At 33.5% G+C, this 21,165-nt stretch overlaps 1 protein-coding gene across 3 annotated transcripts in view; it reads left to right on the forward strand.

Annotated features, from left to right (window-relative positions):
- The window catches only part of LOC128224849 (uncharacterized), a 112,078-nt gene extending 100,796 nt beyond the window's left edge, over nt 1-11,282 (forward strand). Inside the window, exons 6-12 of one of the 3 annotated variants that reach the window (XM_052934934.1) lie at nt 2,608-3,703; nt 7,277-7,336; nt 7,693-7,752; nt 7,979-8,038; nt 8,326-8,385; nt 8,590-8,649; nt 9,282-11,282. In XM_052934934.1, the coding sequence (XP_052790894.1) occupies nt 2,608-3,703; nt 7,277-7,336; nt 7,693-7,752; nt 7,979-8,038; nt 8,326-8,385; nt 8,590-8,649; nt 9,282-9,361 (1,476 nt within the window). In that variant the 3' untranslated portion in view covers nt 9,362-11,282. Of the gene's footprint in view, nt 1-2,607; nt 3,704-7,276; nt 7,337-7,692; nt 7,753-7,978; nt 8,039-8,325; nt 8,386-8,589; nt 8,650-9,281 lie in introns of those variants that run through there. The other 2 variants (XR_008259555.1, XM_052934935.1) reach the window with 2 other exon arrangements.
- Nucleotides 11,283-21,165: the final 9,883 nt, after the last annotated feature.

A 21,165-nucleotide genomic window follows, 5' to 3' on the forward strand; every position in this document is an offset into this window, starting at 1 on the left:
AATGTCTTTTGTCCAATGTCGTATTTTTAGCTTAGTTTAAACAATTCTTTTCGTTTATACTTTGATTTCCCCAAATGTAGTTCAGCTCATGCAGGTCAAATTCAGTATTTACGTTCCATTGTTAGCGTTTGTTGATCTATCAGCTGTAAAGGGTTGTTTCCTAAAATAAACCTCTTTAGCTTTAGCAGCACCCGTGTTGCCTTTATCAAATATCGGTACAATAATATCCTTTCCACAGAATATTCCCCTTTGGCAGTGACGTAGCTACATAGAGGCATTGGCGGCCTGCGCCTGCAACGTTTTCGAAAAATGACAAATTAAAATAACCCTAGAATGCAATAAAGCGGCTTTAACACTTATAACAAATTTTGAACAATAGCAAGTTTGGTGTTTAATTATAAGTACGTGCAGAGTGTATTTCTCGATTTTATTGTAACCGTTGCAAATATAATTAAGTGTGTAATGTACTGGCAAATTCCCTAAACTCACATAGAACCATCACGCCTAAATTTTTTAAGGCTAAGCTACGCCCTTGTTTACTATGCATTGTATTGTATTTATGAATAAAGCGTGTGAAATGATTTAAAATAAATCTTTGAACATTTCCGCTACAATTTTATTTATGCCAGGGCTCTTCGAGTTATTAATATTTGAAGAGACAGTATTTTTATTCAGTTCCGTTAAAGGTTTGACAAATTTCTTGTTATTGTGTGCTACCATGTGTGTTTGTTGTTGTTGTTGTTGTTGGTGGTGGTGGTGGTGGTGGTGGTGTGGGGACATAGTTTTGTTGACTCGGGTATGATGCTCTATTTTCCTGATTTTTATTGTGTATTTTTTATATATTATTGAAGTATTCTGGCACGTTGAACCTCGTTAAATTGTAGCGGTTTGTGGCATTTAATCCTTGTTTTACATATGGTTTGACATTGCCTTTGAATAATTGTCTCCGTGAGTGTCTGAAAGGTCGTTTGAGATCTTTGGAAAAGCTCTCAGGGAAGTTGTATTAATACGTTGCGTCATACATGTAGGTGTTATTTTTATGATTTTTAAAAGTAATAATTTCGTAATCTTTGATTTTTTTAATTAAAATATATGATATCTGTTATTTATGAAAGTTCTTTGCTTCATTGTGCAGGGATATATAGCATATGATGCACGTGAAGTTAGCGGCCAAGCGACGTGGAGTAAGCGGCATAGCGAACAAGCGGACGGAAGTCAGCGGCCTGGCAGCCTAGCGACGTGAACTTGGCGGCCTAGCGGCCTATTTTTTCCTCTATTTTAAAGGCATTGTTGATGCAATTTCTTGGAAAACAGTGGTTAATCAATGTTTTTATTCATATTTAAAACATAGCGGCCTAAAATGGTTTTCTTTTTCAAAGCATTTTTGTATGCATATCCATTAAAACAATGATACATTTACTGTTGTAATGCAGTTCGGCGGCCTAGCGGCGTGAAGTTAGCGGCCAAGCGACCTAGCGGCCTAAACTTTGTTTCTATTTTAAAGCATTTTTACATGCACTTGGTCGAGTTTTGGAGAAAATGCAGATATTCGCTAAAGGATGTTGATTTGTGAAAGAAACCATAAATTTATCATTGTTTTAGAAGAAAAAGCATGTATAGGTGCTTTAAAAAAGGAAACCATTTAGGCCGCTAGGCCGCAAACTTCACGCCGCTACGCCGCTGAAGTACTTGATCGACTTTTTTGAAAACATGTTGAAAATCGCTTCAGATTGATATTTTTGCGCATTAAACTGTTAATATATCATTTTAGAAGTAAAGGCATATAAACATGCTTTGGAATAGGATGTCATTTTAGGCCGCTAGGCCGCTAAGCCGCTAGGCCGCTAACGTCACGCCGTTAGACCGTTTAAGTGCTTGATCGACTGTTTTTGAAATGAGTTGATAATCGCTTCAAATTGATAATTTGTGCATAAAAACTGAACATATATTATTGTTTAAGAAGAACTGGCAACTTTACGGCGCTAGGCCGCTAACTTCACGGCGCCAGGCCACTAACATCACGAAGCTGGGCCTCCAGGCCGCTAACTTCACACCGCTAGGTCGCTAGGCCGCCAATTTACGCCGCCAGGCCGCCAGACCGCTATGCCGCTAACTTCACGCCGCTAGGCCGCCAGGCCGCAATGCTGCTATGCCGCTAGCTTTACGCCGCTAGGCCGCTTACTTCACGCCGCTAGGCCGTTAACTTCACGTACATTACCATATGTGAAAAACAACAATTTTCTTTTATAAAACTGCAAAGTTAATAGAGGTGTTTATGATTACTATTAGCAAATGAAACATGATCAAGTGAATCATTATAGCAAACACATTCAATACCTTTAGTTGGTCTTTTCATATTATTATCGATCTGGCAATCATATTATTCATCGATGCGTGAATTCAAATATAGTGTGCAGATGACTCGTGTAACGTTATAACAGCTAAGCAATTGTATACAGCGTGCATTATTTTTCTCCAGAAATGTTTGTGCCCTTTCGTATCTGAGAAAGAATATTACACTTTTATTTCGTCATTTCCTCGAACGACTAACGAACTAACGTATTTGTTACTTGAATATGTACTTACTTTGATAATATGGCATTTCAGGACGGGCCGCTTTCTACCCTTACGAATGTTAAATTGGGTAACATGATCATATCAGAGGGAACGTTCAGACGTCTCGTTAGTATTGTGATACATTCGGGACATTCTGTACACTGTACGTTAAATGACTGTACAATTGAGCCTGAAGAGGACGTGAGACAGCTGCAGTTGGAAATGGAGAACCAGTCCGCTCTTCAGATGGTTGCTCTACAGCCCGTCTCAGCTGACTATACAACACATATTACAATAGAGGTGACGACCATGTCAGCAGGAACGTTCAGACGTCTCATTAGTATCGTGATACAGTCGGGACATTCTGTGAACTGTGAGTTAGAGTCCTGTATATTAGAGCCTGATGAGGACGTGAGACAGCTGCAGGTGGAGATGGAGAACCAGTCCGCTCTTCAGATGGTTGCTCTACAGCCCGTCTCAGCCGACTATACAACACACATTACAATAATTGAGACGATCATGTCAGCAGGAACGTTCAGACGTCTCGTTAGTATTGTGATACAGTCGGGACATTCTGTGAACTGTAAGTTAGGGGGCTGTGAAATAGAGCCTGATGAAGACGTGAGACAGCTGCAGGTGGAGATGGAGAACCAGTCCGCTCTTCAGATGGTTGCTCTACAGCCCGTCTCAGCCGACTATACAACACACATTACAATAAATGGTACGACCATGTCAGCAGGAACGTTCAGACGTCTCGTTAGTATTGTGATACAGTCGGGACATTCTGTGAACTGTAAGTTAGGGGGCTGTGAAATAGAGCCTGATGAGGACGTGAGACAGCTGCAGGTGGAGATGGAGAACCAGTCCGCTCTTCAGATGGTTGCTCTACAGCCCGTCTCAGCCGACTATACAACACACATTACAATAAATGGTACGACCATGTCAGCAGGAACGTTCAGACGTTTCGTTAGTATTGTGATACAGTCGGGACATTCTGTGAACTGTAAGTTAGAGCGCTGTAGAATAAAGCCTGAAGAGGACGTGAGACAGCTGCTGGTGGAGATGATGAACCAGTCCGCCGTGAAACTTGTGAGGCCCTTCCAGGTTGGTGTATTCCATGACTGGTCTGTTGAGTTCAACGTAAATGGTAGGTGACATTCTCACAATTACTTGAAATATATGACTGATGAAAAAATTTAAACTGAGACTGGCTGAATTATGAAAAGATCTAAACTAAACGTTCACATTTAGATTTACTTCATATTATGAAGGCAGTATTGTGTCGATCTGCAAATCATTTGAATTTGCAGTTATCATGATAGAAAACGAATCAAATCAAATCATTCTTGTTCAAAATTGTTTTTATCAAATTATTATGTTTTATATATATATGGTACTTACTACATAAGTGTAATATTTAGCCAAAATTGTAACTGTATTTGAATAACAAAATGTAATAATTTGCCCTGTTTCCGTTCCATAATTAACTAATAGTTTACTGCCAATTTCTCGAAACTTCCTAAGCTTAACAGGCTTAAGTATGTTATTTCAATTAGCCAAAATACATATTAAATTATATTTTGATAAAAATGGCTTATTTTGAATATCGTAAAGAAAAATCATTATTTAACTTTATACAATTTTCAGATAACATATTTTAACCTCTTTTAATAACAACATCAGATAATTGCTGCCACTGAAAATAAACGCTTACCAAAACTAACATCAATTATACACGAGCGCTAAGTACGAGTTATGTATTCTTTAGACACGAGGGTAATGGGTGCAGTAACTGTTGTTATCATACTGTCCGAAAAACTGTCAAATATGTAACCTGTGTATATTGGAATAGCGCTGGAGTTTATCATAATGTAGATTTTGCACGGTCTTTACTGGTTATTATATCATAATTTATGCTTAATTGGAAGCAGCGAAAATTCAACCCATATGTTACAAGTAGCATGAATGATTAATTAATCAACTTGATATTGTGATATATGAATACGGTAACGTCAAACTATCTATAACGTTAGGGAGGGTATGTCGTTAGCTTTAAAAATAGTGAAAAATACTGGTCAGGTATTTTAAATAGGCGACGTGTTCATGTTTGTCTTTATTTTTTTTACTGAATGCCGACCTCATGAAATATTGGCTTGAACAGTCTTTGGAACATGGCAACAATGATGAAGGTAGAATAATAACATTCTGACGACAGTTACTGAGACGATGATAAAGATAATCATTATGCGACGACGACCAAGATATAATAATATTGTTGATGAAACGACCACGACGACCAAGATGATAATAATAATGTTGATAATTCGACCACGACGACAATGATGATGATAATAATGTTGATGATACGACGACGACGACCAAGATATAATAATAATGTTGATGATACGACGACGACGACAATGATGATGATAATAATAATGTTGATAATTCGACCACAACGACAATGATGACGATAATAATTTTCATGATACGACGACGACGACAATGATGATAATATTATTAATGTTGATGATACGACGACGACGACAATGATAATAATATTATAAATGTTGATGATACGACAACGACGACAATGATGATAATAATATTAATAATGTTGATGATACGACGACGATGACAATACTGATAATAAAATAATGTTGATAATTCGACCACGACTACAATGATGATGATATTTATAATGTTTAAGATTCGACCACGACTACAATGATGGTGATAATTATAATGTTGATGTTTAGACTACAACGACAATGATGGTGATAATAATAGTGTTGATAATTCGACCACGACGCAAATAATAATAATAATAATAATAATAATGTTGGTAATTCGACCAGGACGACAATGATGATAATAAAATAATGTTGATAATTCGAACACGACTACAATGATGATGATATTTATAATGTTTAAGATTCGACCTAGACTACAATGATGGTGAAAATTATAATGTTGATGTTTTGACCACAACGACAATGATTGTGATAATAATAGTGTTAATAATTCAACCACGACACCAATGATGATGATAATAATAGTGTTGATAATTCGACCACGACGACAATAATAATAATAATAATAATAATAATAATAATAATAATAATAATAATAATAATAATAATAATAATGTTGGTTATTCTACCACGACGACAATGATGATGATACTTATAATGTTTATTATTCGACCACGACGACTATGATGATGATAATAATAATATCGATGCGACGACGACTACTAAAATGAATATAATAATAATGGTGATGTGACGGCGACGACTAAGATGAAGATAATAATAATGATGATCTGGCGACGACAACTAAGATTATGATAATAAACACGATGATGCGACGATGACAACGACAATGATGATAGTACTTATAATGATTATGCAACGACGACAACGAGGTTGATGATAATGCTACTAATTACCAAGAGACAATGACGACTATAACGATGACGATGCTTTGTTGTTGTTGTTGTAGTTGTTGTTGATGATGATGATTCTGATGTAACATAACATATAATTAAATGTAAGGCATCCGGCCCGTATAACAGTTACTTATACAAGTATTTTTAACAGCATTAAAATTAATGCAATGATGAACAAGATATATTAAGTTATGATCAAATATTATCATATTATTTTATCAAGAGCACTTATGTTCTTATATCAGTTATAATTTTAATATATATATCGATATTTCATACAAAATCATCCGAAATAGAAATATAGAAAAAAGGCTGTTATTCAAAGTAAAGAATACGCAAAATGACTTACTGCTATGTAAGTCTTTAGAATTAGCAACGCTCGTCTGTTCAATATATAAGTTGGCGCAGATTTTGTTAAGAAGTGCTTGCATTTATCAAAATTTACAATTTATATCATGTTTTGACATACATTTGAGTATAGACTTCAAATAACAAGCTGTGGTTGTATAAGTGCCATTGAAAGTAATAAACAAGTGTGTTTTTGTATTCGGAAACATCAAAACAATCTTTTTTTATCTATAAGATGGAAGTATGAACATTTTATTGCAATAAATTCACCAGCGTATTTGGTGATGGGAATAAACCACCGCCCCTCCCCCTTAACATCTTCCAAATTAACCTTTTATCTCAATTTTGGAGGAATAAGGTTGAAACATACGCTCAAAATGCATCATTTAGGACTTTAATTGCTAATAATAATAAGGACTCGTTTGTTGTTGATTTTTATTTGAAAAAAATACCAGATGCATGTGTTCCATTATTAAGAGTCCACGCAACCGGAAGTGCCCCTCCAGGCTTCTGGAAAAAAACTCCCCTTGCTCCGCCGGATAGTTTCCATGATTTTATTTTAATAACCTATGGCTGGCTTGGACTTAGGAATAAAAATGAGAAATTAATAAATAAATGGTAATACTTTTGATGCTTGATTCTGTTGTTGTTGTAATTGTTGTTTTATCATCATCGTGTAGGTGGTCGTGATGCTGCTGATAATACTGCTGCTGCTGCTGCTGCTGCTGCTGCTGTTGCTGACGATGATGATGATGATGATGATGATGATGATGATGATGATGATGATGATGATGATGATGATGATGGTGATGATGATTATGATGATGATGATGATGATGATGATGATGATGATGGTGGTGATAGTTTGTTTTATTTTCATTTATTTGAAATGTTAATACATGCATCTGTTCGATAATTCAGCGTCTGCGGAACCAGATGAGTCCCTGCAGGCTTTCGGGATTAACTCCCCTACCTCCGCCGGTAAGTGTCCATGATATGATTTTAACAACTTATTGCAGGAATGGACTTCAAATGAAAAAATAATCAATGAATGGTAATAATGTTGCTTAATCATGCTGTTGTGTTTGTTTTTGTTGTTGTTGTTGTTTTAGCATCATCGTGGTGGTGGTAGTGGTGGTCGTTGTGGTGGTGGTAATGATGATTATGCTGCTGATGATGATGATGGTAGTGGTGGCGGTGGTGGTGGTGGTGGTGGTGGTGGCGGCAATGATGATGATGATGATGATGGTAGTGGTGGTGGTGGTGGTGGTGGTGGTGGTTTGTTATATTTTCATATATTTGAAATATAACTTCATGCACCGTGTTTTATTTCTTAGTGTCCACGGAACCGGAATTGTCTGTCCAAGCGTCCGTGAGTAGCGCCCCTTGCTCCGTCGGTAAGTGTCAGTGAATTGATTTTATCAACACATTGCTTGCTTGGTTAATAATAATAAAATAATTAAACCTACAACAAGATAAAGCATATAATAAATAGTTTATTGACCTGTTAATTAAGGACTTTTTCATTGCATACTTTGACCTGTTAATTAAGGACTTTTTCATTGCATAGTTTGATTTTCATAAATTTAAAATATAACCGCATGCATCTGTTCCATTATTCAGCGCCAACGGAACCGGAAGTGTCCCTTCAGGGTTCCGGAGGTAACTCCCCTTGCTTTGTCGGTAAGTGCCCTGAAAAACGATTTGCTTGCTTGGATTTTAGAATAAAAATGAGAAAATAATTAATAAATGGTGTACTGATAATATTTTTGCTTGATAATGTTGTCGTTGTTGTTATCTTTGTTGTTGTTATTGCTGTTGTATTTGCATCGTAGTGGTGGTGGTTATGGTGGTGGTGGTTAATGTGATGATGATGATGATGATGATGATGATGATGATGATGGTGGTGGTGGTGGGTTTTTTTTCCACATATTTGAAATATAGCTCCATGCATCTGTTCCATTTTTTAGCCTCCGTAGAACCGGAATTGTCCGTCCAGGCGTCCAGAGGTCACGCCCCTTGCTCCGTCGGTAAGTGTTAGTGAATTGATTTTAACAACATATTCTTTGCTTGGACTTGAGAATAAAAATAAGAAAGTAATTAAACTGGGAACAAGGTATAGCATGTAATATAAAGTTTATTGACCTTTTTGTTAACATTTTAAGGACTTTTTCTGTGCATACTTTTATTTTCATAAATTTCAAATATATAACCGCATCTGTTCAATTATTCAGCGTCAACGGAACCGGAAGTGTCCCTTCAGGCTTCCGGAGCTAACTTCCCTTGCTCCACCAGTAAGTGCCCTGAACAAAACTTTGCTGGCTTTGGTTTTAGAATAAAAATGAGAAAATAATCAATAAATGGTCATAATATGTGTGCTCTATGATGATGATGTTGTTGTTGTTGTAGTTGTTGTTGTTGTATAACACCATGGTGCTAATGATGATGGTGGTGATGATGATGATGATGATGATGATGATGATGATGATGATGATGATGATGATGATGATGATGATGATGATGATTGATTTCTTTTCTGCTTTGAAAAAAATATGTTTGTACTTTCTTGTATGTGAAAGACGCAAATTATATGAACCAAACTGCGACGATGTCTAGTATACAAATGATGCTGGACACAACTTAACTAATACAAATCCCGACCTATCTAACCTTTAGTTATCTTTTGGATTGAAACCGGAAACAAACAATTAATGTGTTTACCCCTAATGAAGCAGAAACCCAGAAATGGTGCATATTCGGATTATAATTTGAAAAGTGCATTATTATTTAATATTGTTTGATTACTGATAAGTTGTATTATTTTATTATTAATATAAAATATTCGAGAGCTACCTCTTATGAGCATGTTCTCCATACGTATTGACATTATCAATGGTGTGTTTCAATGGAGTTATTTTTGCTCCAGGTTCAGAAAAGGCTAAGCTGACGCGTTTTCAGAAAGTACGAAGGTTTTTCAAAAACCTTGGAAGCAAAAAATCAAAGTGAAATGAAATTCTAAGGAACTTCAACGTTGACGGCTAAAAGCCTTTGATTAGATTTAATGACTGGCACTCGAACGATGTGTTTCTTAAAGCTTTGTACACGTTTATTTTCCGAGGTAGACCCTGCTTTCGAATTCTTAAAAAAGACTGTAAATTGCTGATTTATGAGAAAATAACGTGTTGCTGAAAATGATAACAATTCATTTCATTATTGTCATTGCCTTATTAAAGAATAATTGTGTATATATCATGATACGTTCACCTGTTTGAATCAGAAAATTTATCGAAATATGTGTTCACTGTTTTTCTCAGGTTAGCTTGTTTCACAGTAAAATAAAGAAACGTATGCACAAATTGCTGGCAAGAAAAAGCAATGACGTAATATGTTAGCTTAAATATGAATTGTTTAATATTTTTGAATGGATTTTAAGCTTTTCTTTCATGTTGTTTGTCTTAGGTTATTGAAAAATAACGATGATTTATATCACTGATTATCTCATGTCCGATTAACTCTTAGAAATTGAATGTTAACGCACACAGTGCTATGATGAAAAAAACAAACAATGACGTCATTTCCGGTATGACATCGTTTTGCTAACATTTGGCGATATTTTTAAAGTAAAGATCAATTCATTATTATCTCTAATGTCTGGAAAGCATAAAATAAAGAGATAGTGTGTGTTGTTTTCAATGTAAGATTGTTATATAATTCACCTCGTTCACAACAATGTAAATATGCTGCTTTTGGTGCTCACTCAAGAAAAATATAACCGTCGTACACTAAAACAAACAAATACCCTCTATAAGTGTTGTATGTCGACTGATTCTAAAGTTGTTTCTGTCTATATAGTTTGATCTGTTTGTTTTTGCCTCTCACAGATATACCGTTTTTACAACTTTTTTTATTGTTTTTGTCTTGGACAGAGCAAATGTTCGCGTAAATATCTGCAAACCAGTGATAAAATATTGCTGACAAAAGATCAGATCGCAAATTTTCATATTCCGTTCGAACATTATTGTTTTATGAGTAACGGTTTAAGAAAAATACATAAAACATCAATTTTTGAACTTAAATATAAAAATCTGCGATCTGATTTTTGTCAGCTGTCTTGTATAACTGGTTTCCATGCATTTTCGCAAAAATTGGCTCGTTCCAAAACAAAAAAATTAAAAAAGCTGTGAAAACGTTCAATCTCTAAGAGTGCAGCTTTAAAGTGATATCAGAGTACTGTACAACTGTAATATATTTTAATTTCTTAACATTGTCATATTGAATTTAAAGAGTGCTGTTGCTGTGTAGAAAGTTTGATAGTGTTGTTATATATGCCTTGTAAGCTATAGTGATTTCAGAGTAGATTTTTACTGTGAATATAGTTATAATTTTTTTTAACATTGCCATAATTATTCTAAAGAGTGCTGTTGCTGAATAGAGAGTTTGAAAGTGTTGTTATATGCCTTGAAAGTTACAATGACTTCAGAGTAGATTATTTCTGTGAATGGAGTTGCATTTCTTAACATTGTCATAATGATTTTAAAGAGTGCTGTTGCTGTATGGAGATTATTACTGTAAATGGAGTACTTGTTTCATTTCTTAACATTGTCGTAATGATTCTAAAGTGTGTTGTTGCTGTATAGAGAGTTTGATAGTGTTGTTATATGCCTTGTACGCTTTAGTGATTTCAGAGTATATAATTACTATTAATACAGTTTAATTTCTTAACATTGTCATACTGATTCTTATGTGTGTGTTTTTATAGACAGTTTGATGTGTTTGTATATGCCTTGCACGCTATAGTGAATTCAGAGTACATTATTACTGTAAATAAAGTTGCATTTCTTAACATTGTCATAATGATCTACTGTATATAAAGTTACCTTTCTTAACATTGTCATAATGATCTACTGTATATAAAATTACCTTTCTTAACATTGGCATAATGATTTACGGTAAGTAAAGTTGCCTTTCTTAACATTGTCATAATGATTTTAAAGTGTTTTGTTGCTGTATAGAGATTTTGATGTGTTATTATATACCTTGTGCGCTATAGTGATTTCAGAGTACATTATTACTGTGAATAGAGTTGCATTTCTAAACATTGTCATAATGATTTACTGTAAGTAGAGTTGCCTTTCTTAACATTGTCATAATTATTCTAAAGAGTGTTATTGCTGTATATTGAGTTCAGTCTGTTTAATGTGTTTGTATATGCCTTGCAAGTTATAGTGATTTCAGAGTAAATTATTACTGTAAATAGAGCTTGATATGTTTACATACACATGCATGTTTTGTACGTAAAAATGACTTTAAAGTAACTCGTTCACATTTTGTAAGTCCAAACATCGAAAATAATTAGTTCTCGTGCAATGTGAAGAAAACGCAAGTAACATGGATTAAACATCATCATTAGCATCATATAAGATCTCTCTCTTGCTAATGTATTCTTGCCGTTGTCAATTATTTGGATATATTTTCTTTCCGAAAAGCACTGGTACCAATGTTGTAAACTGACTTATGTTCGGCTTGGATTAACAAAAGTTTGTTCAACAAAGGAAATAAAATAAATGAATTTCAAGTATGTGAAAATTGTTGCCAACATAAACTCTGTGAGAGAGTCTCTTTAATATACATTACTGCTGTTAAAATAGTATAATATAGTTACATATTTATAAATGTTAATATGTGCATCATATTGCTTCGTCTGCGTCTGGTTAATGTGTTAACTGTTTTTGCATCATACATTTATTATATCGATCATCGTTTCTATTAGCATAGTTTCATTTGTTTTAATCTGTCTGGTTAATTATTCCGATTCTAGAATTCATCGTCACTGCAAATAAAGGGTTCTTTGGGGGTATGGCTTGGAGCGTTTTCACAAGAAATAGAGTTAACCTTATTGTCATACAACTTTATACGTGTTCAGGAAATGTGTTTATAAACGAGTTTTTAGCGGGTTTCTAAACATTTTTCTTGAATGAACTGAATAAAAGTGTGTGTGATTTGAGAACAAGTGTTCGATTATTATGATCACATGCTTTATAAACCGGTAACAATAAACGAAAAAGATCGCATTGATGACTAACTACATTCGACTAACAACATTCAACACTGATGATACACTTCATTTAACTCTGATCACATTCTCCTTTTTGACACTAAAGACCTGCTTTATTTGACAGTGTTAACAAAATTTGTAACTGATGACATACTTTATTTGTTACTGATAACATACTTCATTTGACACATATTACATACTTCATTTTTTACTGATGACATATTTCATTTGACACGGTTTACATACTTCATTTGACACGGATTACATACTACATTTGACACGGATTACATACTTCATTTGACACGGATTACATACTTCATTTGACACGGATTACATACTACATTTAACACTGATGACATTCTACATTTAACACTACTGACTTACTACATTTGACACTACTGACTTACTACATTTGACACTGATGACATACTACATTTGACACTGATGACATACTACATTTGACACTACTGACTTACTACATTTGACACTACTGACTTACTACATTTGACACTGATGACATACTTGGACGTATGCTAATAGTGTCTACTGTTTATTACCTTTTCCCATTTTAATTATTATCATATTCAATTACTGAACTTAGATGGTACATTAACGTAGATTAATGGTGTCTGCATTTTTAACTTACCCATAGTAATAATTATATTGTTCATTTATTTTGAGCTTAATAGAAGGTACATAAACATAAGTGAATGGTGTCTGCAATTTATTTACCTTTTGCGTGTTAAAAATGATGTTGTTTACTATTACACTATTTAGACGGTTAATGCTGTCTTCAACTTTCAATAGTAATAAATATAATGCTCATTTATTGAACTTTGTAGATGGAACATGAACATAAGTTAATGGTGTCTGCAATTTATATACTTTTCCGTGTTAATAATAATATTGTTTATTATTAACCTAAGTAGACGGTACATGAACATAAGTTAATGGTGTCTGCAATTAATTTAGCATCCCGTGTTAATAATGATATTGTTTATTATTAACCTAAGTAGACGGTACATGAACATAAGTTAATGGTGTCTGCAATTAATTTACTTTCCCGTGTTAATAATGATATTGTTTATTATTAACCTAAGTAGACGGTACATGAACATAAGTTAATGGTGTCTGCACTTTATTTACTTTACCGTGTTAATTATGATATTGTTTATTAAAAATCTAAGTAGACGGTACTTGAACATAAGTTAATGGTGTCTGCAATTTATATACTTGTCCGTGTTAATTATGATATTGTTTATTATTAACCTAAGTAGACGGTACATGAACATAAGTTAATGGAGTCTGCAATTAATTTACTTTCTCGTGTTAATAATGAATTTGTTTTTTTAACCTAAGTAGACGGTACATGGACATCAACTAATGGTGTCTGCAATTAATTTAATTTCCCGTGTTAATAATGATTTTGTTTATTATTAATATTAACCTTAGTAGATGGTACATGAACATAAGTTAACGGTGTCTGCAATTAATTTACTTTCACGTGTTAATAATGATATTGTTTATTATTAACCTAAGTAGACGGTACATGAACATAAGTTAATGGTGTCTGCAATTAATTTACTTTCCCGTGTTAATAATGATATTGTTTTTTTAACCTAAGTAGACGGTACATGAACATAAATTAATGGTGTCTGCAATTTATTTAGTTTTCCGTGTTAATGATGATATTGTTTATTATTAATATTAACCTAAGTAGACGGTACATGAACATAAGTTAATGGTGTCTGCAATTAATTTACTTTCCCGTATTAATAATGATCAAAAAAAAATTAACCTAAGTAGACGGTACATGAACATAAATTAATGGTGTCTGCAATTTATTTACTTTTCCGTGTTAATAATGATATTGTTTATTATTAATATTAACCTAAGTAGACGGTATATGAACATAAGTTAATGGTGTCTGCAATTAATTTACTTTCCCGTGTTAATAATGATATTGTTTATTATTAATATTAACGTAAGAGGACGGAACATGAACATAAGTTAATGGTGTCTGCAATTTATTTACTTTCCCGTGTTAATAATGATATTGTTTTTTTAACCTAAGTAGACGGTACATGAACATAAGTTAATGGTGTCTGCAATTATTTTACTTTCCCGTGTTAATAATGATATTGTTCATTTTTAACCTAAGTAGACGGTACATGAACATAAGTTAATGGTGTCTGCACTTTATTTACTTTACCGTGTTAATTATGATCTTGTTTTTTTTTTAACCTAAGTAGACGGTACATGAACATAAGTTAATGGTGTCTGCAATTAATTTACTTTCTCGTGTTAATAATGATCTTGTTTTTTTAACCTAAGTAGACGGTACATGGACATCAACTAATGGTGTCTGCAATTAATTTACTTTCCCGTGTTAATAATGATTTTGTTTATTATTAATATTAGCCTAAGTAGATGGTACATGAACATAAGTTAACGGTGTCTGCAATTAATTTACTTTCCCGTGTTAATAATGATATTGTTTATTATTAACCTCAGTAGACGGTACATGAACATAAGTTAATGGTGTCTGCAATTAATTTACTTTCCCGTGTTAATAATGATATTGTTTTTTTTTAACCTAAGTAGACGGTACATGAACATAAATTAATGGTGTCTGCAATTTATTTACTTTTCCGTGTTAATGATGATATTGTTTATTATTAATATTAACCTAAGTAGACGGTACATGAACATAAGTCAATGGTGTCTGCAATTTATTTACTTTCCCGTGTTAATAATGATATTGTTTATTATTATTATTAACGTAAGTGGACGGAACATGAACATAAGTTAATGGTGTCTGCAATTTATTTACTTTCCCGTGTTAATAATGATACTGTTTTTTTTAACCTAAGTAGACGGTACATGAACATAAGTTAATGTTGTCTGCAATTATTTTACTTTCCCGTGTTAATAATGATATTGTTTATTTTTAACCTAAGTAGACGGTACATGAACATAAGTTAATGGTGTCTGCAATTTATTCACTTTTTCGTGTAAATAATGATATTGTTTATTATTAATATTAACGTAAGAGGACGGAACATGAACATAAGTTAATGGTGTCTGCAATTTGTATACTTTTCCGTGTTAATAATGATATTGTTTATTATTAATATTAACGTAAGTGGACGGTACATGAACATAAGTTAATGGTGTCTGCAATTTATTTACTTTCCCGTGTTAATAATGATATTGTTATCGTTAACCTAAGTAGACGGTACATGAACATAAGTTAATGGTGTCTGCAATTTATTTACTTTTCGCGTGTTGATAATTATACTGGACATTAGCTGTTGAACTAAGTAGACGGTAAATGACAATATTATTGGTGTCTGCAATCTATTTACTTTGCCTGCGTTGATATAATTATGTTGTTTACTATTAAACTTAGTAGACAGTACATGAACAAAAGTGGATGGTGTCTGCAATTTATTTACTTTTCCCGTGTTAATAATGACTATGTTTACTATTGAACCAAGTAGACGGTACATGAACATAAGTTAATGGTGTCTGCACTTTATTTACTTTCCAATAGTTATAATTATAATATTCCGTTATTTTGAGCTTAGTAGTCGGTATATAAACATAGATTAATGGTGTCTGCAATTTATTTACTTTTCCCGTGTTAATAATTGTAGTGTTTACTATTGAACCACGTAGACGGTACATGAACATAAGTTTATGGTGTCTGCACTTTATTTATTTACCAATAGTCATAATTTTAATGTTCATTTATTTTGAGTTTATTAGACGGTACATGAACAGAAGTTTATGTTGATAATTATGTTGTTAACTATTAAACTAAGTAGATGGTACATGAACATATGTGAATGGTGTCTGCAACTTATTCACCTACCAATAGTAATAATTATAATGCTCATTTTTTAACTAAGAAGACGGTACATGAACATAAGTTTATGGCGTCTGCAATTATGTTTTTTTTTAAAGCAATAATTATAATGTTTTTTTTATTGAAATAAGTAGATGGTGCATGAACATAAGCTAATGGAGTTTCATGTTAAATAATTATGCTTTTAATATTAAGTAAGTTGACGGTACATGAACATTAGTTTATATATATATATATATATATATATATATATATATATATATATATATATATATATATATATATATATAGTTTTATTTACTTCTCCCATGTTAAATAATTATACTTTTATTATTGTATTTTGTTGATTGTATTTTTTTGTATTGGGTTTATTTCGAAATGTGAAATTATGTAGGATACTGTTAGCACATATCGTCAAGTATTATCGTTATGACTCACTTCATATGACACTGATGGCATACTACTTTTGACCCTTATGACATACTTCATTTGACCCTTATGGCATTCTTTATTTGACCCTTATGACATACTTCATTTGACCTTGATGTTATACTTCATTTTACCCTGATGACATACTTCATTTTGCCCTTATGATTACATTATTTGACCCTTATGAATTACTGCATTTGACCCTTATGATTTACTTCATTTGACCCTGATGACATACTATATTTGACCCTTATGACTTACTTCATTTGACCCTTATGACAAACCTCATTTGACCCTTATCACTTACTTCATTTAACCCTTATGACTAACTTCTTTTGACACTGATGACATACTTAATTTGACCATAATGACATACTTCATTTGGACACTGAGATAATTACCTTAATCAAGAGTTAGTGTGATTGTAGAAATATGACATATAATCAAGAGTAAGTGCGATTGTAGAAATATGACATATAATCAAGAGTAAGTGCGATTGTAGAAATATGACATATAATCAAGAGTTAGTGTGATTGTAGAAATATGACATATAATCAAGGGTAAGTGCGATGGTAGAAATATGACATATAATCAAGAGTTAGTGCGATTGTAGAAATATGACATATAATCAAGAGTAAGTGCGATTGTAGAAATATGACATATAATCAAGAGTTAGTGCGATTGTAGAAATATGACAAATAATCAAGAGTAAATGCGATTGTGGAAATACGACAAATAATCATGAGTTAGTGTGATTGTAGAAATATGACATATAATCAAGGGTAAGTGCGATTGTAGAAATATGACATATAATCAAGAGTTAGTGTGATTGTAGAAATATGACATATAATCAAGAGTAAGTGCGATTGTAGAAATATGACATATAATCAAGAGTTAGTGCGATTGTAGAAATATGACATATAATCAAGAGTTAATGTGATTGTAGAAATAAGACAAATAATCATGAGTTAATGTGATTGTAGAAATATGACAAATAATCATGAGTTAGTGCGATTGTAGAAATATGACAAATAATCAAGAGTAAATGCGATTGTAGAAATACGACAAATAATCATGAGTTAGTGTGATTGTGGAAATATGACATAAAATCAAGAGTAAGCGTGATGGTCTAAAGATGACATATAATTAAGAGTAAGCGTGATGGTCTAAAGATGACATATAATCAAGAGTTAGTGTGATTGTGGAAATATGACATATAATCAAGAGTTAGTGTAATGGTATAAAAATGACATTTTATCAAGAGTAAGTGTGATGGTTTAAATATGACATATAATCAAGAGTAAGTGTGATGTTTTAAATATGACATATAATCAAGAGTAAGTGTGATGGTCGACTTATAACATATAATTGAGAGTTAGTGCGATGGTTGACTTATAACATATAGTCAAGAGTTGATGTGAAGGTAGAAATATGGCATATAATGAAGAGTTAGTGTGATAGTAGAAATATGAAATATAATCAAGAGTACATGTGTATTACATACATGTATGTTATTATAAAATGATGAAAGAATGAAATAAAAGGAACAAATGATTTCATTTGCTTGTTGTTTTTGTTGTATTGATGTCTCACTTACTGATTAAAATGTATATACAATGTACATGATATACTGTACATTATATTGTATTCTTTGCAATACATTGATTTTATGTGTTCCGTATTGTAAAGTGGAATGCTGTTAGGGCCATCGCCAGTGATTATGTTGATTTGAAACGCGATACTCAAAAGTACGATGATGAAAACACGAACTCACGAAACTACGATCACGAAACCGCGACAGTACGATTTTGAAAATACGACAGTACGATAACGAAAGCTCACCATCGGACTGTCGCCTTTGCATCATCGTAATATCGTTATTTCGCGTTTTCGTTATCAGAGTATCGCATTGTCGTGTTTTCTTTATCGTACTGTTTTTTCATCATCGTACTGTCGCAATTTCGCCATCGTACTGTCGCGTTATCATCATCGTACTGTCGTGTTATCACCACCCTGCTTTCGCGTTTTCGCCATCGTACTGTCGTCTTTTCACCATTGTACTGTCGTGTTATCATCATGGTACTGTTGTGATTTCATCATCGTACTATCGCCTTCTGATGCGCATGTGCATAGAATAATTTGCCCTCTATATGACAAAATGTCGGATGCAGGGGTGCGTAATAGAGAGATTTTTTCGATCTGCCATTTTTGTAAATGTTATGTCATAATAACGACCAACTGAATAATAATCAAAAAACGTTTAAGGAACGTCTCGTTAACTGGCCAGTCGTTTGGCGAAAACTAACGATAGCGCAGCGTTAAAGCGAATGACACAGTTTGAAGTTAAATGACGTCACGTCATATTAACCTGTAAAAAAATACGCGACAGCACGATAATGAAAAATCGACAGTACGATGATGAAATCGCAACAGTATAGATACTACGAAAACGAAAATGCACCAGCACGATACAACGATGGCAAAAGCCCGACATTTTGATGGTGAAAACACGATAGAATATCGCATATCATCATCGTACTTTCGTATTATCGCGTTTTCGTACTTTTGTACTGTCGCGTAAGCATCATACGATCAATTATCGCGTATTAGATCAACAAACTCACAGGCGATGGCCCTAACGGCTTTCCATGCTACGAAAAGTATCTGAATAGCAAATCAAATACACGTATGTACACATTGGCGCCATTTTATCAACGAGCTTACGACAAAATAATCGTTAAAGGGACTCGCTGATGTTATTGGACAAAAATAAGATTACCCGGTTATGCATCTGAAAACACTTATTTAATCATTGTTTTACTCTATGGAATTGAAATTGCATAAAAAACAAATATAGTATAGTATTTTGGTTTTAGTGGGGATCGAACCCAAGTCGGTAAAGTCAAGAAAAATATAAATATATATAACGGACGCCTTTACCACTAGACCACAAGGACTTCTACTAAAGTTATAGATATTTTAACAATATAACGATAAAATCACGTGGTAAATCCCATCACCCGACCACACAACAATGAAATCGATGAAACCCGTTAGTAAACGGTACGAAAGTTGTGGTATTCAAAGACGATATTTGAGCAAATATCAACATTTCCAGGAGGGTGCTAGCTTTTAGTATTCTATTTTTAACACATTTTGCCACACACTATTTCGTCATTAAAAAGGTGCATTTTACAATCCAAAAATTGTAGTAAATTTTAAAACTGAATAGAATAACTCTTCGTTGTGTGTGTGTGGGGGGGGGCGCACATTTGGTGGGTCGCAACAGTCCCTGCTGTGCTGGTCCAATTTATTCAAATTTAATACCATGGACATATCTCAATATGCATCTCAAGGCAACATCTTGCCATGTGTCCCGTGCAGTACCTACAGTACTTAGATTAAGTTTGCAATTATTGACAGATGTCTGCTAACAAAGTAAAACCCCTCAACACTTAAGTTTCGTTGGCATACCAAATGCAGTGGCCACACTATTTTATATTATCCATATGCGCTAGCTGGAAGTCAATTTGAACTCAATACAATATACATGTTACCACTACAATGAATTATTATTATTATTTATTTTTTATTTTAAGAGCTACTTCTACTGTACCCGGCATTCATCGTAGGTTGTTTTCGATGAAAAATGGCCGATGTGATCCGAATGTTTTGACGGAAATCACCACGGAGTTCGGCCAATCTTTTATACACCACCGTCCAGCAGTATTTTCAGAACTTTGATTAATAATTGTTTAATTTCATTGCTTAAACAAACAAACGACTGTCCGCGAGTAGTCTTATACCCCATTCATAATCAGTATTTTAATTTAAGCATGAACACAACCCTTTCATTCACACCAATCAGATAAAGGGTCATAACCCAATGTTGATCTCCGCAGACAATATTCTTTACGATGATAACACTTGTAAACGAGTTTAGACTTTACCCTACATTGTCAGCCAATCAGGGGCGCTAGATTTTTAAAATGTTCAGATTCTTATTTGTGAAGAATTGTTACTTATTGCTGAAGACAACTCTTCATGAATAAGTAAATTGCAATAACTACGCATGCGCATAAAGACACGCCTGCTGTTTGTATACGCAATTTAGCGCGATTCGGGGGGATGTGGGTGAGCGTATTAACCCTCGCCATCGGGTAATACCCATTCGGGATTTCCATAGCGCGATTTCTTTGTCAACGCTGATTTAAATGGCTTCACACTATCTTGCAGTTATTGACATGTCTTTTTGACAGGCGCACGGATTCATTTTAAAGCTGATGCAATTTGTGAGGGGCTAACACTAACATGTCGGTTAAAATTTATTTGGTAATTTCTCCGTGAGCTCCGCTTCCTTAAGTTACTTATTCACGAAGAAATTACTGAATAAACTCTAACCTATAATTTGAGCACATCTTGGCTTGGCGCAGCCGGAACTCCTCAGCCATTTTT

This window comes from Mya arenaria, chromosome 17 (assembly GCF_026914265.1).
Source record: "Mya arenaria isolate MELC-2E11 chromosome 17, ASM2691426v1".
In the NCBI taxonomy this organism is placed as follows: Eukaryota; Metazoa; Mollusca; class Bivalvia; order Myida; family Myidae; genus Mya; species Mya arenaria.